Below are 25,532 nucleotides of genomic sequence, written 5' to 3' on the forward strand. Positions count from 1 at the left end.
CTGAGACCACAGAGTCCGGGGAGGGCTGCGACCGCAGGCATTTGGGTGTGGCCTCCAGCACCCGGTACTACTTCTCCAGCCTATCCCTCTTCGCCAGGGTTGAGGCTGACTTTCTCATCAGCGCCAGGCACTCATCCCAAACGTCGTCTAGGAGAGGCACCGCCAGAATGGTCTTCCTCTTGGCCTCACGTCATTGGCAAAGGAACCCTTCCTTCTTGGTCTCTTCTGGTGTCAGCTGGAAGAGCTCAGACGCGCAAGTGACCATGGTGTGAAACGACCCCACTTTGTCCGGGGGAGATGCCCTCTGGGGCATAGAAACGTCGCTGTCGTCGGCGTGTCTGTCCCCGTATCCCTAGGGAGGAGGGCATGTGTGGTGGTTGATGAGGCGGTGTAGGGTGCTGTTTTCTCTTCTTCGCTGGCAGCAGGCCCGGTGCCACCGGGGTCGGTGCCGGAGGTGCCATCGGCATCCTCTTCTGGATCTCTGACACCAGGGTGTGGAGAGTTGAAAGGATGTCCAGCGATACGTCCCTGGGAGGTGTCGGGGTAGGGGGAGTTTGAATTGCTGGGCCCAGCGCCCACATCGTCACTCCCTCTGCATTTCTGCCGTCATCCTCCTCAGCGTTTCCGCCATAGTCGTTCCACGTGTCCTCCAGGGCCGTGTGAACAGAGACCTGGTCCCCCTCGTCCGAGGAAGAAATATTCGTGCCCTGGAGCACAGTCGAGGCCTCTACTCCCCTCAACCCCCTTTTTTTGCATCCTGAGTTGTCAGTCTCGGGCTTAGGGATGGCATCCTCTTCTCTGGCGTTTTCTCCACTGACTTGGCCGAGGCCAGCTGCCTCGGGGGTAGGGCCACTCTGGGCACCGCTGGGTCCCCTGGACCGGGCCAGCCCCTTTCGCCTTCGAGAGGGCAGCCGCCACCAGCTCGATCGTCGAAGATGACATCGTCTGGACCACCTGGGCCTTCAGGGGCAGGTCGGACACCTTTCCCTGCGCCTTGGTCTTCTTCGGCTTCTCCCGCAGCTTCCCTTGGTTAGCCGATTTCCTCTTCGAGGAGGAGCTGGAGCGATGACTGGAGATGGCGGCAGAAGGCGAAGATGTACGTGCCCTGCCCGACAGGGGACCCATTTGCGCAGTGACCCCCGACGGAAACGGACATGCAATGCTTGGCCTTGTCTTGCGCCCCCACGGATGAAGTGCACTCAAAGCACTTAGAAGTCCGGTCCTCGGACCGGCCGGTCCTGGGTGAGGCATGCCCCTGCTAGCCGCATGGGGTAGAGGCCTTGGCGTTGAGCCACGCCACCAACCTACTGCGACGATCCTTGACGCTGCGCTTGGAGAACCCAAGGCAAATTTCACAATCCGCTTCCCTGGGGTCTGGATGAAGACAGTCACTGAGTGTTTTTTCTCCACAAACGCGTTCCTCAATCCGCAGCTGGAGCAGAGCTTGAAGAGGGAGCCTCCCTCCTCCTCCTCTTCTGACATGGTCCAGCGCGAGGTGTAAACTCAGTGGCCTTCTGGAATCTTCAATGAAACTCTTGACGATTCTTGCCCTTGAGGGGCGTTGAAAGACGCCGACAAACGGATGCCCGCTTGTCGGTCAAAGGAACGAAAGAGCACACAGGCTCTATTGCACAAAAACAAACTTTTTTATCGAAAAAGCACGAAAACGTAGAAAAGCTCTCAGATCAAAACACGAGGACTCCCAACACTTGAACGTGCGGTAAAAATCTGAAGATGGCTGCCAGAGGGGCTTAAGGAGAGGGCAGTCATTGGCTGGGGGCAGTATGATCCAGAGCTCAGTCATTGGTTTATAGGAGAAAGACAGTTTGTAAGTGAAAGTCAAACTTTTTTCTACCGGCCTGACGGGGAATATTCATGAGCATGTGCATCTATGCCAGACACCATGTTGGAGAATAACTGTTATCCTGAATCAGAGTTGTAGGTTTATACTGTTCCTAGAATCTGTGTTTCACTAGATCAGAAAGTATATTGTCCAGTTGATATGACTATGTGATTTCCAGCTGAGCATCACAGTACAAATGATAGGGTCTACTACCCTGGTATTACTGAAAGTAATCTTAAAGTAACTATTGGTTTTGACTTTGCTACAACTCCTGTTCGGTGTTGCAAATAAGGTTATATGCTTTGGTCTGTGCACCTTTAAGCATAGTGTTGTGTTTTTATAATTGTGGTTATATATAATGTGATACTACGTATTTCCCTCCCCCAACCCCCAAGATTTATCTGGGCCTACTTGTATTTAAATAAACCATTTATTTTTTACAATACATAGTGTTTCAGTGTTTCTTTGTATCCTATGTATTACAATTTCATTTTTACTGATTCTACAACCCTGGCTCCTTCCTAAGATAAGCCTGACTGCTCTGTCTATGCTACCTGAACTCAGGTGGTAAAGCCTTATACTAAGAGCAGAGTCTGGTACTGAATCAGTTGAATGGTTTTACTAAACCCTTAGTTGACTTCAGAAAAACTGTACAAACATGTAGGTAAAAGAAAACTGTGCTAGCAATGGGGTTCCGACAAACCCCGCTCGCCTTTGGCATCACTCATGACCCAATACTGCCCACGCTCGAGTCTTCCTTCACGTCGATGGAGGCTTCGGACTGCATTGCGAGAGCGGGCCAGAGTTTTAGGTAAAAAAAAATTGACAAGATTTGCAAACTTTTTCGGTGTGATAGCTTGGGAGACAGTAATTGTACACGCGGTGCGTGTCCTTCCACAGGAATTTCGGTGGCAGGTAGGGGAAAATTTAAAGGGAGTTTGTCCATTATTTATTACAAGGTCAGATTGGCGAGAAAAAGGGAAGGGGTGTCAGTCTAGAAAAATGGATACCTCTACTTTGTGACCGCAAACGTATTTTGGTGGCCGTGGGCCAACCGTCTCATGCACGATATGACAGAATATAGGTTTTCGAGTTTGCCAATGAACAGCCATTTTGATGTAACAAGAATAGCCATTTTGTTTTCTAACCATTGCTCATTGCTTTCTGTTCCTATTGCTTCGCAGTATATTTTCTGCTTACACTGCTCGATGTAAAACATTGTTGTCTGCCGTGAGGATAACAAGAGTTTGTTGAAACACAACGTAGGCAGCGCCCGGAAGAATGCCCGGCACCCTCCCGAATGTAGCCTTGAAGCAGAGCTGCAGGGCATTTAATAATTTCGCAGCTGCCAGCCAGTCTCGTTATATGGTAGAATATGTTAGAATAATACAGCTAAAGGCTTGAATTATGCTTTTCTTACGGCCCCCCTTTGCTGAGCCCCGTTAGAGCGTGTCTGCTCCCAGGACACGAATAGCACCTCATAGATAGCAAGGTCTGGAATGCAACATGTCCCCCCGTATGTAGCTCGCTTACAAGAACAGAAGCACTGTTCTATTCAACAACTGAAAGATGCCTCCGCACTCGCAAATTGTTACTAGAATAGATGTTTGAAGGTGTCATAATTGTCGGAGATGTCCATCATCACACCAAGTTCAAAGAAACCCAATAAAGGGGGGTGTTAAACATGTCATAGCTGATTGTTTGATATGCATTTTGTATATATGTAAGTGATGTACGTAATTCGCTCTCTTGAGTCCCTCGAGGTCTAGAGATACACGTCACGGGGCGTGAGACCGAGTTGGCCAACTGAGACTTTTGCTTTGCAATAAACCCTAGCTTTGGGAATACAACCTCGTGTCTCGCGTATCAAGTGTGTGTGGTGACTCGCCTTGTTTCCATAGACGTTAGGGACCCGTAGGGGCCCCTTTCAGGGGGATGACAGAATATGCATTCTTTAAAGAGGTCAGTATGAAGAACCTCCCCTCCTCTCTCACTACTGTAAGGGCCGAAGCCCGAAGAGGCCAGTGTAGGCCGTGTCTGGCCCATCAGGCAAGTCATCGACTATGAGGTTTTTCATCGAAAGCAGTCTGTTGGCCATGCAGCAAAGCAAATAATAAGGAAAGAGAGTCTACGAGTAAACTTTCAACTAAATAAAGGCATCAGGCTGGAAGAGAACTCTGCATTTGCGACATACTTCAATGGCAGAACAAAACAATCTGAGGGACCGCGAAGCACCATGGGCACAGTACATGTCACACTAAGGTTAGTATTACTAACACGACCTGTCGACATCAGTTTTCGAATTTCAAAAACAAATCTTGTAATACTCTGCAACTACCCTAGATGTCAGACTTTGCTGAGCATGTGATCTAAGCAGATCCATAAGCTCCAGAAATATGTGTTATATTTAGAGTGTTGTGTGATAATATTGCCTGCTTGATTCATTTTTATAGTGCGTTTTGGACCTATAATAAATATAGTATTGTGGAACTTAACTGTCTAAGTAGAATCACTGTGTATTTCATTGTATGGACTTATTGTGGACCCCTGATCCCACTCACCTCCCTGAGACTTAGCCTTGACCACTTCTCCACACTTACCTTGATTGGGTTTGGCTAAACTCCCAGTGTTCCCCTAATCACTATAATTAGGGTGGCCTCCTGAAATCCATCCACCAGGCCAGATATGAGAAATCAATCTTAACAGTCATAACCCCCTGCCAGGGGGTAAAGATGGATAGGCACTAGCCTGGATAACCACAGTTGCAGCCTGTACTACCAGACTATCATGAGCTGGATGTCTGGTAAAGAATTCTGGATCAGACAAAGCAGGTCTGTATTTCTTTGAAAAATCCTTGTGGGCCACTGGCCCTGAGCAGGGAGTCTTCCATAGCTCCATGAGGGGTTTTCTGAGAGGAAATGAGAATGGGCGGGGCAACTTTCTCAAAGGCATGCATCATTTTGATGCAAAATTCTTCCTACTTCTCTGCCGAATGGCGGAATTAGATGGGAAACTTAGCCGTCTTTCTGGAGATGAGCCTGTGTACGAATACTTTCTCCTTTTCTTCTTCTTCATTACGAAAGAAGAGGAATGATGGGAGTCGCTCCTCGAGTGTGATCTCTTCGTGTTTTTTCAACAGTTTTTTCTCTTACTTGGGCGATTTATCGGCCGTGGAGCTTTTTTTGTGGGTATGTACTTCGAAGGTGTCGTGCTTGGGGACTTTGAAGATGAACGACCTAGGGCCAATTTGGAGACTCTCTCCTTTAAGGCTTTAGGTGGCATATCTTCACACGAGCCGATATCCGCCACAATGTGATCGGTACCAAGGCACCACAGACAAACTGAGGATCGGTGAGCGTAATTTTTGTCCTGCAATCACAGCACTTTTTGAAACTGGAGGGTTTTCGGAGTAGACCCCGTGAGAAAATTACCAAAATGTGATCGAATTTTTGAAAAAAAGGCATCGAAGAATTTCTCTGAGGCGAAGTCCCAGAGTAGCGTGCTGGGTATGCAGAAAAAAGGAACTGAGGTCACGGGGGCGCAGTGCATGCTATTTGTACCCACGTCTACTTCTCATCCAGTGACTCAATGGCCATCTACACCAGTGCCCACAACTCCCCCAGCTGGAAATAAGTTTTCTTAGAGCTGCAAAGCAGGAGAATAAATATTTAAGATGAGGAATCTGTGGTAGGACACAATACATTAGAATGAAGAAAATTAAAGAAATGTTTCACCGTTGCTATGAATATAACTATTACCTTTTGAAGATGGAACATTTACACAACCAAACCTATATTGTATAAATCCTCACCTTTTCCATTGGTAGCTGAATAGAAGCTTTACAGTCTGAAAACTCCACTGTAATACTAGGCCCAAGAATTTCGGTTACAACATATTGCAGTCTTTGGGACTCCTTCAACATCTTTCGGTTACTGCCCCCAAACTTTCCAAGTACTCGGTAAGCCACGTGGGATATACTGTCAATGGGATTGCGCAAAGTACGCCACAAAGCCTAAAGGAGAAAACAGTTTTATATGCACATTATTTTAAGACTGTACTTTGCTTTTACATTACAGGGTTGATAAGGATACTTCATTAAATAGAGAAAAGAGGAAACAAAGCACTGAGATCAAAATATTAGACTCATTTGTATTTAAATCTAGCTCAAATATATACAGTGATCTGGTATAGCAGCAGAGCAATGTCACCTTTAAAGTATGCTGTTCATATCGTGGTACAAATGGACTAGTTAATCAGGGTAATGTGGGTGTGCTCAGATACCACTTTCTTGCTATATATCGGATGTGCGTCCCCTACAAACTATCCCAGTGTACATGCCAAAACAGTCCAATGTAACCCTTTGGTAACGTTTTTTTAAATCCTGCTCTCAGCCATTTTGTGTGTCAGGGCTTTGTTTGTCTAGGTGAGCATTGTTAGGCAGAATTATATGCAGTACCCTTTGGGAACACCACACACAATTAGACTACAAGTGACAGTACAAATTCACCTTTGGTACAAACCTGTACTACACAGTTAAAGTGGTAGCGATGGCTGAGCAGCCAGACTTATCTCAAGAGTAAGTGAACAGTATCAAATAGTTACACAAAGGACAGCAATTACTATGATTCAGGCAAACACTGACTAAAGGTTTTTAAGTAAAAGGATATACATTTATTTTACTCTTCAGTTGTATAACATTACAATATTATAGGCAGTTTAAAAATCACACTCTTAATAGACCACACCACTCCCAATAAGTTCCACACAAGTTAAGCTCACAAAATGAAGTGGGAGCAAAATGGCACTCCAGCAATTTAAAAGTGAGAGAAAGACATAGTTAATAGAAATTGAACCACACCAACAGGTAAGTACTCAGGGCAATTGAGCAAGAGGAACTACAATGAGAACCACACCAACAGGTAAGTACTCAGGGCAATTGAGCAAGAGGAACTACAATGATAGAATCAGGTAAAAAGGCTTAGGGCCAAAGTCACTAGGTCAAAAGTCTTTTTCTCAAGATCACACGGTTCAGGGTAGTTTGCAGTAAAGTTTGTACCACGGATTCCAGACGAGGTTGGTTGGCAGAAAAGTTAGTTCAAACAGAAGAGAAGGACAAGCCCTCGGTTAGGTGAAAGATTTCAAACACTTTCACCGCGGCTGAACGAAAACGAACCACCGGATTTGCACAGTACCTTAAAACGGAGAAGCTGTACCTGAGGCGGACGTTCATGGTAGTTCCTGCAGGCTCACGGTTCCTGAAGCGACTGTCGGACTGACAAGAAGTAGGAAGACTGGAGGGTCCTGCACTACCCAGGGACGAAACCAGAAGCAGAGCAAAGCAACAAATAAAAAGGTGCGCTCCTTAAAACCCAAGCAGGGTCCGACCTTCCTGGGTATCTGGCCCACTGTAGCTCTGTACAGCGAATTCGACCAGAGGAGGGGCCCTGGCTTGAGGTTTGGGCGAACTGGTTGGTCCCACCATCTCAAGGGAAGACGTTTCCTGGAGGATCTTCTCTGTCGTCGGATTCTGAAGATTCAGACCTGCAGCAGGGCTTCACCGGGCGGATCAGTCGTTGTAGGGGTCCTCTTCTGTCAGGCTCCTCGCTTGTTCTTTCGTTCCAGTGACGACTCTGCCTTTCCAGTCCCAGAGACCTGCTTTTTATGCAGTTTTTCCCCATTCATACAGCCTAGGTGTCAATCACACAGCAGGGTGGCTGTCCTGGCAAGGACAGTCACCCAGCCAATCAAACAGGAGTGCAACTTGAGTTAGCAAGGGAAACCATGGCAGGGGTTCTAAGACCCCTCCCTCACATCCTGCCTACCCAGACTTTCAGGCACCTTAAGGAGGGCCTCTGTGCAGAAGCCCGAGAAAAGACGGCAAGCAAAGGAATCAACCCCGGTTTGGCGCGCAGAGTAAACACAAGAAAGACTTTAACAAAAAGAAATGGCGAATAAACCCAGCCAGAGCCAAAATAATATGTATTTGGTCAAGCGGGTTTATGTTGAGGCTAATATAATAGCCTAAAACAATACCATGGTTATATAAGATAACCGCGGTAGAAAAAATAGGGTAGTTACCACTGCTACCAGCCAAGTCTTGATGAAAAGGGAGCGAAACAGTGCTCCAAGAGAAACAGACAAAAAGGAATAGGAATTAACCCTTTCCAATACTCCATGTAAAATGGGGTGTACTGGGTCTGTGGTTTAAAGAGACTACATAATGTTAATGGCAACTTTACATGTTTCTGGGAGATATTAGTCAGTCACAGAAAAACGGAGTCAGGGGGAAGTCTAAAAGACAACCCTGTGTCACTGCACTGAAGGTGCTGTGTGACACATAAAAATTAATCTCATGGAGTAGGTGAGGCTCCAGAGCCCAAGATCACACAAATGGTAAAAACACACAGCAAAACGCATGCAAGAGTGGGGAAAAAGGATCACACTCTTACCAGGTGAAAAAAATGTATCCTAGAAATCCAGCAAAGCTGTTGAGGGACTCATTAGGTAAGGGAAATCAGCCATTTATGAGAATTCTCCCTAACAAGCATGAGGTGGCAACTAAAGGACAAAATTGGCTCTTGGTGAGCCTGTAATGGCAGCCTCCAAATTAGACCTTGTTAGGCAAGAATTGACGTAGTAACCCTGTGGGAGACTGTCCCAAGGTTTAAACGCCTTCTGTGGGATAAACTACTGTTTCCCAGAGAATGTAAAGCAAAATTGACTTTACTCGTTTTTTAAAAAATTCCTAGGCCCAGCACACACTATCTTACCATATAGTGCTGGAGGGGTTACCTAGTATCCACTATGTCTAGAAACTCGTGTAGCAGTCAAATGCTACCCTTTCCTATCGAAATGGCTGGTGGCAGTGGTTTTACAACGAACTACCATGAATTTTCCCGACCGCGAACACCAGTAGCTAAAAATCGCGGGAGCCATGTTTTTCAAGATGGCGTCTGAGCTCCCTTTGTTTAAAGAGGTGCTTCTAGAGTTTGTCTCTGCGTGCCAAACTAGGTTCGGTCCCTTTGTTTCTATGCCTTGGCGGGCTTCAGGACTGAAAACCGCCACTGGCCTCCGAGTGTCTGGGGTGGGCAGGAAGAGAGGGAGGTGCCCGAAACTCTAATTCTCCTAGGAGACCCAAATGCACTCTGCCGACATTGGCTGGCTGACTGTCTGGCAAGGACAGCCACCCTGCTGGGTGAGCGACAGCTATGCTGGTATGAATGGTAGAACACTGTTTAAAAGGCGAGTCTCTTGGACTGAAAGGCAGAGTCGACCACTGGACGAAGGAATCTGAAGAAGAACTTGAAGAGGATGCCTGCTGCAACTCCTGGACCGTTGGTTTGCCCGGCGAAGCCCTGCTGCTATGCTGAAACTCCAAATTCGTATCGACAGAGAAGCCCCTGCAAGGACGACTTCTACCTTTGAGTTGGTGGGACCAATCAACTCCAAAGTAAGCCACCTGGACATCCTCTCAAAGATGGTTCAGTATCCACTGCAGTCACTGCTGGAACCGGATAGCCAGGGAGAGGAACACCAGTTTATGTGCGTTGCTTTTAAGCTGGCCAAGAGCTCCAGGAAGATCCTCCTGACTCCCAAGAAGCAGGACTGACTGAGCCTGAGCCCCCTCAACAGAGTGCGGGACCCCAGACGCAAGGAAAGCCCAACTCGACAGCCAGGAACCGCGGTGTTGCTATTCGTGGTAGACGCAAGTGCCACTTGTTTGAAGTTTGCCGGTTCCGAGGGGTGACCGTCCCATTGCAGTACAGGAGTCCCCGGAAGTCCTCCCTCTTGTCCCCCCGACTGAGGCCCAGGAACAGCGAGATCTGCACAGGAACAGAAGGCATCTGCTGCAGTTTTTCTTCAACCTAAAGGTACTGTAAAGTCTAAAAGAACTTACCTCTTGGTGTGTAGCCACTTGTCCTCGTTGGAGACTTCCTTGGTTGCATGTGTAGAATTGCTTGCTGCTTCTTTACTTCACAAGCCTAATCAGCTTGTGGCCCTACTTTGATTGCTTCTATTCTACCAAGACTTTTTAAACATTGGAAAAGACGTTCTACTTACCTGTAAGAAGAGCTTCAGTTGACCTTGACTTTTTGCTAACTTAAATTGGCTGGCCTGGCTCCCTGAATGACTCTCTCTTCTGCTTTTGTGTTTGTTTTGCCTTCCTTGCCGTAAAGGGTTAACTAACTTTGCATTGGGAGGTTGTTTTGAAAGTACTTACCTACATAAGAATAACTGTATGAATACTTGTTTAATTCTGAACTCCATGCTCATTAACACTACTCCCAAGAATATTCTAAATGCAACAGTAATATATTAATGCCAACAGCACCCTAGCTATTCAAGTCACCTGAGGGTGTAGGTAGTGCCTGTGTGTCATCCCAAATGGGTATTTGCTGATTTAGATAACTAAGAGTGTGCATTTTTGAAGTGTATTCGTGTGTGGTTTTATATTGCCCCCTTCTGAAGAAGGCGTACTATAAATGACTGGTAAATACATTGTTTACTCAAGAAACCTTGTGTAAAAAAGTTTATTTGAATACTTGTCACTGTGAATCTCTGTGCAACTCCCCTATAGCTCACATTGACCCCTCTTGAGATAAGCCTGGCTGCTCAACACGCTACCAACCTGTGTAGTACAGACTTATACCAAAGGGTGGGTTCCTATTGCCAGGTCAGGGTTGTTGTAGTGCATCAAAAGGGTACTGCATACAATCTTGCCTAACACTCCACCAATCTTCTACCCAGTCAGTTCTACACTTAACACTTTCACTAAAATATTTCGTTCTTAAGGGTGTAAGGTCATTGCATTCTGCAATTAAATATTTTGACGATTCAATCACATCCTTCCATTTACAAAATATATAATATGATTCAGACTTGTCCATCTGCTTCCATAAATGTAGCACCTCTCTAGTAGGCAGAATGTTTAATCTTAATCGCATGAATACATTTCGAGCTTGAGGGAATGGGATTTTAGATAAATATGTCGCCAATTGGTTGACAGATCATCTTTCATGTACCAAATCCACTGCTAACCTATATGTGGTCTTTTTATTGTGCGTATCTATCCAGTCGTGTCTTAGTAGTTTTTCTTTTACTATCATTGTTAATATCTCCTCCAACATATCCAAACGCCTTAACCAGTTTCTACACATCTGTTTCTAAGTGTCTAAGAGCCATTCACTTCCCTATTTCGTAAGATCGCAAAAGGGGGACTTTTATCCAAGATAATACATTTGCGAAACAGAGTCAGGGATTTCCATAGGATCTTAGATTGAAGAGATTGCAAGCCAAATTCTTATCTAACGAAAACCATCGGCAAGCTATTTGGGAGATGGAGTACCTTTTTCCAAAAGTAACCTGAAACGAACTCCCATGATTGCCACAGTAAATTCAAGGCCACTTCTGCACCATAGGTCAAGCTAAGCGTGCTCTTCTGGCAATAGAAGTTACTATCAGGCACATTCTAAATTTGACCTTTTTTATTTAGCATCCGTGCTTGAGTTGCCAACCTATTGCATTTTAATCTCAATGACTACATCCATCCTTTTTCATTCATGTTGCAATTTATAGATGTGCCTAAATAAGTAAATGAGTCAACACAATCCAAATGTTCTTTACCTACATGTAAGGACAGTTTTTCTGAAGTCCAACTAAAGGCTTAGTAAAACCATTCAACTTAGGCAGTACAAGACTCCACTCTTAGTATAAAGCTGTACCACTTGAGCATATGGTAGCGTAGACAGAGCAGCCAGGCTGATCTTAGGAGGGTGAGAGGGCTGTAGAATCAGTACAACGAAATTGTAGCATATATGGTCCAAAGAAACACAGACACACTATGTATTGTAAAAATAAAGGGTTTATTTAAATACAAGTAGACAAAGAAAAATCTTGGGAAAACAAATACTATCACAGATCATATGACATGCATTACTTTTCGTAATAGCATTTCTGATGATTGTACATGCTGTGCATATAGCCTGACATCTAGTAGTAATCGCAAAGTACTGCATCTTTCTTTCGAGGATTGAAAGGGGACGTCAACATGGGCGTGACTCTAACACTATCCCGAACGTGACGTGTAGTGTACCCAAAATCCTTCACGCGCTGAGGTCCCTCCGATTGTGTTTTTTCTAACGTGAGGGAGCCTTATAGTCTGCCTAAGTACAGAAGAGAGGAGGTGTTCCTTCTACTCCATGAGGGGAGGAAGGGTGGGTGCATGTGAATATAAGCAGATACAATCATCAGAAATGCTATTACAGTAAGTAATGCATGTCTTCCGATGCTTGTTAATCTGCTTAGAATCCCATGCTGTGCATAGACTAGCGAGCCCTACCCAGAGATGAATAGAATTTTTTTCAGCCTTTGGCAGCTTATGGCGCTTCTCCTTTTGATGTTATTTTGTTTTAGTTAATATACTGATCTGTGTATATGCTGCGAAGTTCGGACACAATGTCCTGGGGCTGACCAGGACTGTGAAATTGACTGTAATTTGTACTCTCAAGTCTGTGTATTTTGCGCATAAACTCTCTCCTTATATACACCCTTAGTCCTCTCAAATCATGACATGATTCATTGTTGTGTTATGACCTCAGAATTTATTCTGTGCATACACTTTTTCCTCTATAGTTGGATTGTCTTCATTCAACTATGGGTATACGTTTTTTAAACAATTGAATTAGCTTAATTCAATAATTTTACAATTAGCATCACTGTTTACTTCTTCCAATAAATTCATAGTTGACATCCTGAATATTTACTGGTTCCTCTTGTGCATGAGTTTGCTTATTTTTGCTTCTCTCATTCAATAGATGTACAGTTGGTATCACTGATATTTTCTGGTTCCTTATTGTGCTTAGTTTGACTTGTTTTTGCTCCCCAACACGTGTTTCCCCGTCTTTCGTATGACGGTTCGTCAGGAGGTGCAATTTTTGCATTTTTGATATTTAATTTTTAGTTTTTGATTCGGTTGGTTGGTAGTCCTAAAGACAAACAGAACGGCTCATATATTTCCAGTTCGCTTCGCAACTGGATTTTGTTTTTTCATAAAAATGTTTTACTTCCTTTCTATTCAAATCACTTTTTTTTATCTTTTGCTGTTGTGATTTTCTTGGAAGGGTTAGCAAATCCTTACATCCTTAGGAAGCAAAAGCTACATTGATAAGTATATTCTGCTTTGAACAAGTCATCCAAGAAAATAGATCACCGCTCTCCTCACATCAAGTGTGTGGAGGCTTCTTTCTGCTACGTTAGTGAGGTTCTGGAAAAAGGTGGGTCATTCTATTGATTGGTTCATATGGAACTTTGAAATGAATGTAGGAGCAAAACTTGGGTGAGTGCGCAGGACCACCTTATCTTTGTGAATCGTGAAAAATGAGAGGGCTTGCAGTTCACTAACCCTCCTTATTGATGTGATAACCACCAAGAAGGTGGTCTTGTAAGTGAGTACGTTAAGGCTAGCCTTATGCATAGGTTCAAAGGGAGGCCCCATTAGTCTAGTAAGTACCATGTTCAGGTTCCACCCAGGAGCTGGGTTGTCAATACCGGGATGAAGTCTTTTAATCCCCTCAATAAAAGTTTTGATTACTGGAATCTTCCACCACAAAACCTTCTTCTGGGACGTGGTGTATGCTGAAAGTGCAGCTAAGTGGAATTGAGGACCAGGCCTGAATCAAGCAGGTGAGTCAGGTACAGGACAATAGGTGTTGGTGTGCATTCAATGGGATTGATTCTCCTGCCACTGCACCAGAATATATTTTATTTTGTTATTTATATAGCGCGCTTTCCCCACTTGTGTGGCCTCAATGTGCTTTTTCCTGGTTGGAACGCCCTCGGTGACCGTAGTCAATATGGTAGAAAGTTCTAAAGGGTTTAGTTTAGGAGGTGCATGTTGCCTTTCTAAGGCTTCGGTGGCTGGCAAGGCTCGACTAAGCAGTCCCAAGAGAGGTCAGACACGTGGGAGGTTGCTGTTGAGGGTTTGAGATAGATTGATATTGTTGAGAGAGTCTATGTGAGGCCAGCTATACCGGGTTCCTTTCGGGTGGTAGTCGCTGGATGCTATTGACAGAGGTGTTGAGGTATGTCAGGTGGTTCAGTCTGGACAGCTATGTGTGAAGCTAGATCGAATATATGCTTAGCAATAGCCGTATTCTATCGTGCATGGACGACTGGCCGTGCCAGCGGTCTGTGTCCACACTAGTGATGTGAGATATACGTACCGTTAGCTGCGAGATAGTTCGGCTGGGGAGATATTTGTCCAGGTCGTGAATTGAGAGTCATATACCAATGGGCCTAGGTTTGAAGTGTAGCAGATAACAGCCTATATTAAACAATGACGTAGGCTACACCTAGGTTTGAGAATTGTGTATAGTGGGAGAGAGGCCAAGGTTTCACAATGTAGTAGGTTTCAGCATATAGTAAACGATGGAGGCACACCTAGATTTGAGAATCCAGTGTAGTGGGAGAGAGGTCTAGGCATCACAATGCAGTAGGTTTCATCATATAGTAAACAAAGATGGAGGCTGCACCTATATTCAAGAATCCTGCATGGTGGGAGTGAGGCCTAGGTTTCACGAAGCTGTAGCTTAGAGCATATAGTACAGTGAGTTTCTGCAATGTTGTAGTCAACGATGGTTTGTTATACATAGTTTGGGAGTACATCTGTAGTGGGAGACTGCTAGTATGGAGAATTCCTGAGTGAGGGATGCAGGTTAGTAATTGCAGTGATTCCTTAGTGAGGTGCGTGTGCTACCCTGGGCTACATCTCATTGTTTGTGGTCTCTCATGTGGACTGGCGGGGTGGGGCCACAGCGAAAGCTGCTGGTTTACCTAGAATGAATGTCAGGTGGGAGTGTTGATAGTGATTCAGGTGTGCCACAACGGAAGCTGCTGGCTCACCTAGAGTATTTGTCAGCTGGCAGCATTGTTGAGCAATTGGAGTCGGTGTGTCAGGAGAAACCGCTGCGAGAGCTGTCGGCCCTCTGTGTTGTGATTGATGCTGGCGACTTTATTAGTGGTGTATTCCCGTGGTGCAATGGATTAGGAGAGTATTGGGAAAAGCCAGGTTTTAAGGGCCTTCCTGAATTGCAGGTGGTTTTCAGTTTTGCGAATGTGTAGGGGAAGGGAGTTCCAGATGATTGGCGCTTGGACGGAGAAGGAGGAACCGCCAAGCCTTGTGGAGCTGTGGGGTGGGATCACTAAGCAAAATGCTGTGCGAGATCTGAGGTTCCTGAAAGGTTGGTAGGGGACAATTTTGTCTCGGAGGAATTCCAGGCCAGTGTTGTGGACTGCCCGGTGGGTGATACACATGTCTTTAAAGGTGGTGCTTCGAGCAATAGGAAGCCAGTGGAGGACTCTCAGGGTAGGGCTGATGTGTTCTCTGGCAGGCAGATTAATTAGCAGGCATGCTGCCGCGTTTTGGAATCTTTGGAGTTTCCTTAGTTGGGATGCCGGCGCTTCTAGATAGAGGCAGTTTGCATTGTCTAGGCGGGACACGATGTTGGAGTTGATGGCCGAGAAACGGTGGTGATAGGTGAGGTAGGGGAAAATCCTACTGAGAATCCGTAGGTGGAAGAAGCAGGTTTTGGATACAGTGGTGGTGTGTTGGCTGAGGGATAAATCTGAGTCCAACTCGCAGCCAAGGTTTTTTACAACATTACAGGGTGCCAGTGTTTGTCCTAGTGATTTGGGCCACGGGATTGGTTGGGGGAGGAGCAATGTTTTCCTGCAGACTAGGATTTCGTTTTTCCCACGGTTGAGGATAAAGTGGTTGGTCGTCATCCAGTGGTCAATGTCAGAGGCATGGTGACAGGTCCGGGCTGCCAGAGACATCGGAATTTGGGATTTTGAGGATGATCTGTGTATCATCTGCATAGTTGAAGCAGGTAAGGTTGTATGAGTGGATGATTGCGGGGTATGTAGAAGTTGTAGATTAGAGGTGATGTGGACGCTCCTTGGGGTACACCTTTACTTACTAGTCTTGATATAGATGTGAACAGGTCGAGGTGCAGAATTTGCGACCGGTTAGAGATAAAGGATGAGATCCACGAAAGGGCTGTGCTTTTGATTCCTAGTGTTTGTAGTCTGACAAAAAGAATAGAGTTATCAATGGTATTAAAGGCTGCAGAGAGGTCTAGCAGGATGAGAGCCGCACAGCTGTCTGCTTCGGCTGGTCATTTTAGGTCATCTGTTCCCCTTAGTGGTCAGAAGCCTGATTGTGCTGGGTCTACGAGGTTGAGGGCTTCAGCAAATTGGCCAATCAGTTTGGCGATCAAACGCGATAGTGATAGGTCGGTAGTTTTGGGCCAGGAGTGGGTAAAGAGTTGTTTTTTTGAGAACGGGTTTGGTTTGGATGTTTTTACGGCTTTCGGGAAAGTTCCTGATGTGAGCGAGTGATTAAGGATTGCACGTGCAGCATTACCTGCAAAAGTGGGGGTTAGTATTTTTTTTAGCATTGAGGGTGGGCACGGGTGTTCAGGGGAGCCTGACTGACGGCTGACAGCTACAAGTGAGAGAAATTCTAGGTGTGTGATGGGGGTGAATGAGTAGAAAGAAGGTTGTGATTGTGGGGGATTTTGGGCGGCCGACTGCGGATGAATGGACAATGGCAGTAAGAGTTTTAGTTAAGCGATGATGGCGGTGTGTCTTTCGTTGGCAGCATTGTAAAAGTGGAGCGAGAGGGTGTCGCATAAGGATTGGGAGATTGGAGGGGACAGGCGCATGCATGAGGGGGATTCTAATTCTGCTATGATTTTATGCAGTTCCTTACTTGGGTTGCGAGCTATGTAAATTCTGGTTGTCCTTGCTAGGGCAGTTTTGTTCTGGGCTGACGGGTCGGCTATGCAGGCCCGTTCCAGACGTTGCTTGAGAGTTTTTAGTGGTTTGAGATTGGGGTGAACCACCTCGGCGTTGGTCCAGATCTCTGCAATGTACATTTTGACGGGATGAGGGGCGTGAGGGCATTTATAAGCCAGAGGTCGAAGGAATCTATTGCTGGGGCTCCTTTCGAGAGTGAGAGGGAGTTCAGGGAGTTGCTGAGTGAGACTTCAAGATCTGGGGTGATTACCCATAGTGGGAAAGTAGTGGGGGGGTTGGTGGGGGTCGTGTGGCACATTGGCCGCTGGCCACAGTGATCAGTGGTATGGTGAAACAGTGCTGAGTGATCGGTCAATGACAGAGGGTGGGAGGGCTGGGTAGATACGTTTGCGGTGCTGAACATTGTGTTGATGGTGTGGCCTCAAGTGTGGGTGGGAGTGGAGGTGTGGCGTTTTAGGTTGAGTGGTTCTAGACCGTCTCTGAGTGACCTGGTCATAGAGTGCAATGGTGAGTCGAACCATATGTTGAAATCTCCCAGGATGGTAAGAGTTGGGTGCAGGACAAGTTTGGCGGCTAGAGCTTCACCAAATGTGTGTGCAAAGATTTTGTTATAGCCGGGGAGTCTGTAGATGAGTAGGCAGCTATGTGAACTGGAGGATGAGAGTTGGAGTTTTACCAATAGGGATTCATAGTCTTGTGCTATTGGAGGTGTCCTTGGTTATTAGCTTGAATTGGCCTTTGTGTAATATTGCAAGCACTCCTCCCCTTCGTGATCTGTTTCTGACAGTGAGAGTGTAACCAGATGGGAAGGTCTTGTGCGCGAGGTGTTCGTAGTCATCAGAGAACCAGGTCTCAGTAATGAATAGCTGGGTAATCTTCCGTAGTGAGGTCATAGATGTGGAAATTATTTTTGGAGACTGACCTGGCGTTGATGAGGGTGCAAGATATTCGGTGGGATGCCTTTGTGGGTAGGGGGTGGGTAGGGTTGGGGGGACAGCGGGGTCTGATGTGGGCACTGGCAGTGTGGGGGTTGGGGTGGAGTGACCAGGAGGGAGGTGGAGTGTGCAGATGAGGGATCAATTGAAGTAGGGGGAAGGGGGCGGAAGGGAAAAAAGAGCTAGGACTGGGTTGGGTGAAGGCGGTGAGGTTTCGCTCCTATACTGTGGTGGTAGTGGTTGCGAACTGTGACAGAGGATGATCGATGCTGGGGGGGGGGCATTTGGTGCCTCTGGTCTCGCCCTTTCCTTGCAATTATGGGTGGTCATGGGTGTGTGGGAGAGAGTGGGCGGTTCTCTGGTGATTCGGGAATTGGCTAGAGCTTCCTTTGCTGCACAAAGGATGGGGAAGTGGGAGTTGGGGATGGTGTGTGGTTGATTGGAAAAAATGTGAGGGGGGTTGGTTGCTGGCACGGTTGGGGTGTGATGGGCATATTGGGTGGCTTGCTGCATTCTCTGGTGTGTTCGGTGGGACGATGTTCTCTAATCCGTCTCTCCATCCTGCCGCTCTTAGTTGCGCAGAGCGGGATCTGCAGTTGGGGGATAGTGTGAGAGGTTGAGGGGGGGTAAGAGTGGTGGGGGAGGGGGAAAGCGGGGGGTGCATGTTGGAGGTGTGCTGTGAAAGGGGGGTGGGCTGTCTGATGGCGGGGGTTAGGGAATGACTGCGGTGGGTCTCATTCGGCCTAGCGAGCACCAGCATGCTGCTGTGTTGCGGCCTGCGAGTGCCAAGGCACCTAGTTGACTATGTTGCACGGTTGAGGCCTAGGTTTCGCAATGCAATTTGAGTACAAGATAGTACCAAACTAGATTTGAGAGCACAAATAGATTTGAGAGTCCTGTATAGTGGGAGAGAGGCCTAAGTTTCACAATGTAGTTTGAGTACAAGGTAGGACAAAATGTTTCCATTTGCTGGAGAAGCAGTGTCTGGTGTTAGGTTTTCGTGCTTCCCTAAGTATGGCCATTAATCTTTGCGAGAGTTGGAGGTGCCCGAACTCTATGACCTCAGGAGTCAGGCTGCTAAGTGGAGGGTTTGAGGGCATGGATGAAGTGTTTCCCCCTTGTTCTGCGATAGCATGTTGTAAGGGTATGGCAGCTTCCTGGGAGGGAAGACGGACATTGCCATGAGATGGGAGAACCAAGGTCGGCGGGCCCAAATCAGGGCCACCAGGATCAGAGTGACTGGTTCCTGGAGCATTTTGTGCACTATCTTGTTGAGCAGGGGAGTCTGGGGGTGGGGGGGTGCAGGAAAGCGTAGACAAATTTCCCGGACCATGTTGTCCAGAGTCTGTTCCCCCTGGAGCAGTTCTGCGGGTACCTGGAGGCGTAATCTGGGCATTGTGCGTTCTCTGGGAAGCCCCAGTCTGCGAAGACGTTGAAAGCAATGTCTTTGTGTGGTCGCTACTCATACTACGGGTAGTGGGAAGTCTCTGCTGAGTACGTGCGCCAGAAGATTGAGTTCCCCTGGACGTACATCTTGTCTTTGAGAGCCCATTTCCATATGTTCTTGTACAGTTTGGATAGCCCTGGAGAGTGAGTGCCTCCTTGTTTGTTCAGGTAACACATGGGCGTGGTACTGTCTGTGAGGACTAGACTGTCTTCCCCTGGAGGTCTGTTTGTAATGCCTTCAGGGCCTTGAATACTGCTAGCAGTTCCAACAGGTTTATGTGGTTGTTTACTACCGTTGGAGACCACACGCTGTGCGCGTCTGGTGAAGGAGGTGAGCCCCCCCCGTCCAGTCAAAGATGCGTCCGTGGTCAGAGTGGCTTCTAATGCAGGGGTGGTGTAGGTCTTCCCCTGCAAGAGGTTTTCCCTTGATCACCACTGCAGAGACTGAACGAGGGCTGCCGAGACAACCGCCAGATCGTCCCATTGTCCGCTGGCCTGACACCATTGGCTCGAGAGCCACTCCTGCCTGGGGTGCATGCGCAGACATGGGTGAGGAACTAGGTAGATACAGGTAGCCATCATCCCTTACAGTCACATACATAGTGAGGGATCTGGAACAGCATGTTCTGAACCCTCTCGTTTAAGGGAAAGGCGAGGCTGTCTTTGGTCCGAATTTAGAGCCCCCAGAAATTCTGAGTTGGCTGGGGTCTAGACTGGATTTAGTCTCATTGATCGAGAACCCTAGAATATGAATAGGAGATCTATCGTCTTCTGGGTGTTTGTAAGGAATGTTCTGTACGAATACCTTGTTACGAGCCAGTCGTCGAGGTAAGGGTAGACTGGGATGGACTGAATGCGCAAGTGAGCAGCTACTACCGCCAGTACCTTTGTGAACACTCGTGGCGCCAAGGCAATGCCGAAGGGAAGAACCTTGAATTGATAGTGCGCGTCCTCTATCATGAACCTTTTTCTGTGCGCTGGCAACATTGAAACATGAAAGTATGCATCTTTCATATCCAATGCTGCCATGTAATCCACCCGCACCAGCAGCGGGGTTACTTCCTGCAGTGTAGTCATTCTGAACTTTTGTGGTTTGACATATTTGTTTGCTGGGTGCAAGTCTAAAACAGGGTGCATGGTGAGATCCTTTTTGGGTACAAGGAAGTAAACTGAATAAATACCCTTGCTTATCTGATCAACAGGGCCGACTTCTATGGCCCCCTTTTCTTGAAGGATCTGCACCTGTTCCAGCAGGATCTGGAGGTGTGCTGGCGATAGTCATCTGCTCTTTGGAGGATGGTATCGATGGCGGCCGGTGGAACTCAATACAATAACCGTTGGTGACTGTCTTGAGCACCCACTGGTCTGAGGGGATCCCCTCCCATGCGTGAAGGAATGACAGCCGTCACCTGGACCGGGCAGGCTTTGGATGGGACTGGCGAGTCATGGTCCAGAGGCCGGGGAGCCTCTTGGGGTGGAGTTTCTGGCCCTGCCCTTGCCCCTGCTCTGTCCTCTGTTGATACTGACTGGTGCCAGTTGAACCCTGTCCGGAGGACCATGCGGTACCCCCTGAGCCATATTGTCCGTGTGGAGATCTGGAGAAGGACTGCCCCCGAAAGGAACAGCAAGAGTTTGACCCTCCCCGCTGTTGAAATGGTTTGGCTGATATTTGATTGAGAGATTTTAAGGTCTCAAGCTCCTCCTTAGCTGTTTCTAAGGCGTTGTCCACATCCTTACCATACAAGTTAGAGTCCTCTTCTGGCTTGTTCATGAATGAGGCCTGGGTCTCCGGCTTAAAACCTGAATTCTTAAGCCAGGCGTGCCTTTTGAGAAGAGTACCCTGTGGAAGGGTGAGTCCCGCTGTCTCTGCAGCATCTAGCGTGTTTTTAAGGATTTTGTGGGTAACTTGTTTTCCCTCTGAACGATCGCCAGCAGGCTTGATCGTACTGGTTCAGGGACCTCTTGGAGGCCTTCTTGAATCAGGTTCCACTGGGTTCCACTGGGTTACATGTCTTTATACCGAGGTATTATATACCGAATCACATATCGAAACATATACCTTGAAACCTGAATATTGAATTTTCTTTTTTATTTAATTTTTGGGGGCTGCCCCCCCTTCTCCCTAAACCCGCTTCCAACCCCTAAAAACCCATCCCGACCATTTCCCCAAAAATAATTAACCCTTTACCCCACCATAAATATATTCGGTATAAGTTTTTTTTTTTCAAGGTATATGGGATACATTACTCACCGTAATCGTATTTCTGATGCTTGTATCTGCTTAGATTCACATGCTGTGGATAGGTAGACATCTAGTGGAAGCTGTGGAGTATTACAGTTTGTTTTTCGAAACTCGAAAATGGGCGTCGACACAGGGCGTGCCAGTAATACTCTCCCTAGTGTGACGTCCACTGTACCCAAGATCCCTCACGCGTCTAGGATCTTCAGATTGTTTTTTTCCGCCATACTGGTTGGAAGCATTTTGCGGAGTCCTCTGGCCTTAGCCATACTTTTGCTAAAATTTAAAATAATCTATTGACATCCTTCCCCACCCCAACGTCGAACTTCGACACTCGACGCCGGCTGGAGAAGAAATCGACCGTCGGCTGGTGCACGACGGATTTGGGCCTCGGAAGGCCGCTGGCCTCGGCCCGGGCCTGGTAGGCCGCTGGCCTCGGCACTGCAAGTAGGGAGAGTGGGGGGTGGTACATACTCTACACTCTTGGTATATAGGTACACCTTATACATTTCCTACACTTACCAGCCCGCTGCCTCAAGGTGCGTATGGAGGGTACCCCTTTTCAATTCTGCCCCAAGTGCAATCGCAAATACCCTTGGGTCGACAGGCACGCCACGTGCAATCTCTGCTTGCCGAGGGACCACCCCGAAGCGAACTGCAGAGCGTGTAGTAGGTTTAAACCTAAGACACTTAAGGACCGTTCGACAAAGCGTTGGGCCCACCACGCCAGGCAGGCGGCCATGGCAGCGGAGGGCGCCTTCAGCGATGGCAGCGACGCCGTACTTTCGGACGGCGAGGGCATTACGGCGTCGAAAGACAGCCGAGCGCAGGTCCCCGACCTCGGAAGGTCACCTGCGAGAAGAGTACTGTTAGCTATTCTGGTCGAATATAGTGCCGACGTGGTGATGCGCTCTTGCCAAGGGCATAGAGCTTCTTGCAGTCTCGTCAGGGGCAGGGGAGGGGGGCTCTGCAGTAGATAGTGGCACCTCAGCCCTTTTCCTGGTGGTGGTAACAACCAGTGTGTCTGGCGTGGCATGCCCAAAAATGTACATCGGGTCAGATGGAGAGGGGCGAAACAGTTTCTCAACACGAGGGTTGACAGCTCTTGTGATTGAAGGGGACAGTGAGGAGGGTGTGGTAGGGAGAATTCTCATATATGTGCTAATTCCCTCTACCTTAGAGCCCTCCAGCTTTTTTGCTAAACTTTGGGACTTTGAACTTTTTTATTCTGTTTGTTTTATGCGTTCATTTCTTTTGATTATGGAGTTTTAAGATAACTCCATAGGCATCTTTTCATGTGTGTTGCACAGCACCCTCAATGCAGTGACCCAGGGATGTCTTTTTGACTTCCCAAAGGTTTAAATACCTTCTCTGGGATAAACTACTGTTTCCCAGAGAATGTAAGGTTAAATTGACTTTACTAGTCTTTTTAAATTCCTAGACCCAGCACACACTATCATCCTATAGAGTCCCGGAGGGGTTACCTAGTATCCCCTGTGTCTAGAAACTCATGTAGCAGTCAGATGCTACCCTTTACTATCGAAATGGCTGGTGGCAGTGGTTCAAACTACCATGATTGTTCCCAACCGCGAACACCGGTAGCTCAAAATCATGGGAGCCATGTTTTTCAAGATGGTGCCTTAAGCCCCTTTGTTTAAACGGGTCCCGGTCTTCTTTTTTCGCCATTTCTTTTTGGAAAGGTCCTTCTAGTGTTTGTCTCTGCGCGCCAAACCAGATTTGGTCCCTTTGTTTCCATGCCTTTGGCGGGCTTCAGGACTGAAGACCCCCTCTGGCGTCTGATTGTCTGGGGTGGGCAGGAAGCGAGGGAGGTGCCCGAAACGCCCTGTGCTTAGTCTCCTAGGTGACCCAAATGCTCTCTGGCATGATTGGCTGGCTGACTGTCCGGCAAGGACAGCCACCCTGCTGGGTGCGTGGCAGCTAGGCTGGAATGAATGGGAGAAAACTGTTTAAAAGGCGAGTCTCTTGGACTGGAAAGCAGAGTCGACCACTGGAACGAAAGAACCGAAGACTAGCTGGAAGAGGACGGCTGCTGCAACTCCTGGACCGTTGGTTTGCCCGGTGAAGCCCTAGCTACAGGTCCGAATCGCCAAAGCTCCTTTTGACAGAGAAGCCCCTTCAAGGACAACTTCTTCCTTTGAGTTGGTGGGACCAATCAACTCGTAAGCCACCTGGATACCATTCTCAAAGCTGGTTAGGATTAACCAGGGGGAAGGACACAAGCTTGTGTGCTTAAAGAACAGCTACTCGAACTGAAGTGACTCCATTTTGTCAGCGTTTATCGACAATCCCGTGCAGTGCAGGAGTCCCCCCCCCCCCCGACGTCCTCCCTCTCGTCCCCACGACTGAGGCCCAGGAACAGTGAGATCTGCAGGAACTGCCAGGAACGTCTTCAGCTGCATCTTTTGCTTCATACTAAGATACTGTGCCAACCCGAGTGAGAGAACGCTTCTCTCGTGGCAAAAGTTCGTGGAACTTTCCCAATTTACAGGCCTAATCAGCTTGTGACCCAACATAGGATTATTTTTCGTGCAAACTACCTATGAGAACTTTGGCAAAGACTTTACTGTTTACTTCAAGAACTGCTCTATCCTATCAAGACACTAGTCCATTGACTTTGGCCTAGGCCTATTGAACTGAATAAAGTCCTCTAGTGAACTACAACTATTTGCACTGCCTAATAAAGTACTTGTGATCTATTCTGCTAACTTGTGCCTTTTTGCTCCCATTGAAAGTAACAAATGCCATTTTGCTCCTATTTCAAAGGAGCCTAATTTGTTCAGACACTTGTTGGTTTACTATTGAAGTGTGTTTGTGTATAATATAAGTTGCCTTCTTCTAGTTAATGTTTTCTAAATGATTGTGTAATACATTATTAAGTGTTTTACCAAGAAACCTTGAGCAGAAGTGTCTACTTAAATCACTGTGATTGTAAGACCTCTGTGTAACCTCTTGTACTGCACACATTCCCTCTTGAGATAAGTCTGGCTGCTCAGCTCACTACCACAAAACTGTGTAGTACAGACTTATACCAAAGGTTGGTTTTTGCTTACACATGTAGTCCTAATTGTATGTGGTGGTCCCAGAGGATACTGCATGCAATTCTGCCTAACAGGGTGCAAAGCGCTTCTTGATGGAATTCAGCAGAGGAGTAGCTTGGCTTGTGGGAGGTTTTTTCTTAAGAATATCCTCTACAAAATCAGATTCTTGAACTGCCTCCTGAGTGGCAATTTGGAAGTGGTCCGCAGCCCTCTTTAGGATGGCATTGAAAGCCATTTGGTCATCAATAGGCGGCGGCTGCCTCTGTTGCGGCGAGGAGGGAGGGTCCAGGCAAATGACGTCTGGGTCAGGAGTTGGGGTGGGTGGGCAGCAAGGTGCTTCACCTACTGGCTGATCTTGTCCCAAATCTGGGCACTAGTCAGTTTCATCCTGACCAAAAGGATTGTCCTCATGACTATAGGGGTCCCCATATGTCTCCTCTGGGTCTGAAAACTCAACTACGTCTTCTGGGTGAGTTTGAGTCTGGGTTAAAAGCTTCTGCAGCTTTGGAAAAATGGGGCAGGAATCCTCCCTCCCTAGGTCTCATGGCCATAATGAACCTTTCAAAAAAGTCTATAAAATGTGACATTCTTTCCATGTCATTTTCGAATCTCTTTCTGGTCCACAGAGATGGGGCAGAGGTGTCTGGAGGAGGGAAAGGCTCTCTAGAGGGAGTGGATTAATCAGTTAAAGCCTTAGAGAGGGGCTGGGGCCCTTCTGTGTACTCTTCTCTGCCTTTATGTTGTCCCGCTGCCGAAACTGTAGCCGCAAGACTCTTGCGCAACTCCAGCGGCTGTATGGGGTATTTTGACGTGCCTACAGGCGTTGTTGCGGTTATTGGCTCCGCCGGAACCTTTGGAGCCGACGTGCTCTTAGACGGCGTGTCGGCACCCATGTGTAGTCACGGACGAAGATTTCAGCGTGCCTGTTGGCGTCTGATGCTTCCTCGACGTATCAGTCAAGGAAGATCGAGGAGTTGTATGGTTATCCTTTGGTGGTGCGTGTGAGCCTTTGTCACTGGGGTGTGATATCCCCAGAGCAGTACCAGTGGCCTGCCCGTCGGGGACAGGCACCTGGGAACCGGACGGTTCCGCCAAAAGGTCTATGACCTCCACATCAGAGCCATGGCTACCGCTAGAGTCCTTGTCACTCGAAGCAACAGCGCCAACGGGGGAGCGGCTTTCGGCTTCAGCGT

The 25,532-nt window shown here is 47.3% G+C and overlaps 1 protein-coding gene across 8 annotated transcripts in view; it reads right to left on the reverse strand.

Annotated features, from left to right (window-relative positions):
• TRRAP (transformation/transcription domain associated protein) overlaps window positions 1–25,532 on the reverse strand; it is a 2,065,012-nt gene that overhangs the window by 1,610,183 nt on the left and 429,297 nt on the right. For all 8 annotated transcript variants that reach the window (XM_069647248.1, XM_069647247.1, XM_069647244.1 and 5 more), the window contains exon 21: window positions 5,655–5,855. In XM_069647248.1, coding sequence (XP_069503349.1) covers window positions 5,655–5,855 — 201 coding nt within the window. The remainder of the gene's footprint in view (window positions 1–5,654; window positions 5,856–25,532) is intronic.

This window comes from Ambystoma mexicanum, chromosome 2q (assembly GCF_040938575.1).
Source record: "Ambystoma mexicanum isolate Mex_15411 chromosome 2q, UKY_AmexF1_1, whole genome shotgun sequence".
Classification (NCBI taxonomy): domain Eukaryota; kingdom Metazoa; phylum Chordata; class Amphibia; order Caudata; family Ambystomatidae; genus Ambystoma; species Ambystoma mexicanum.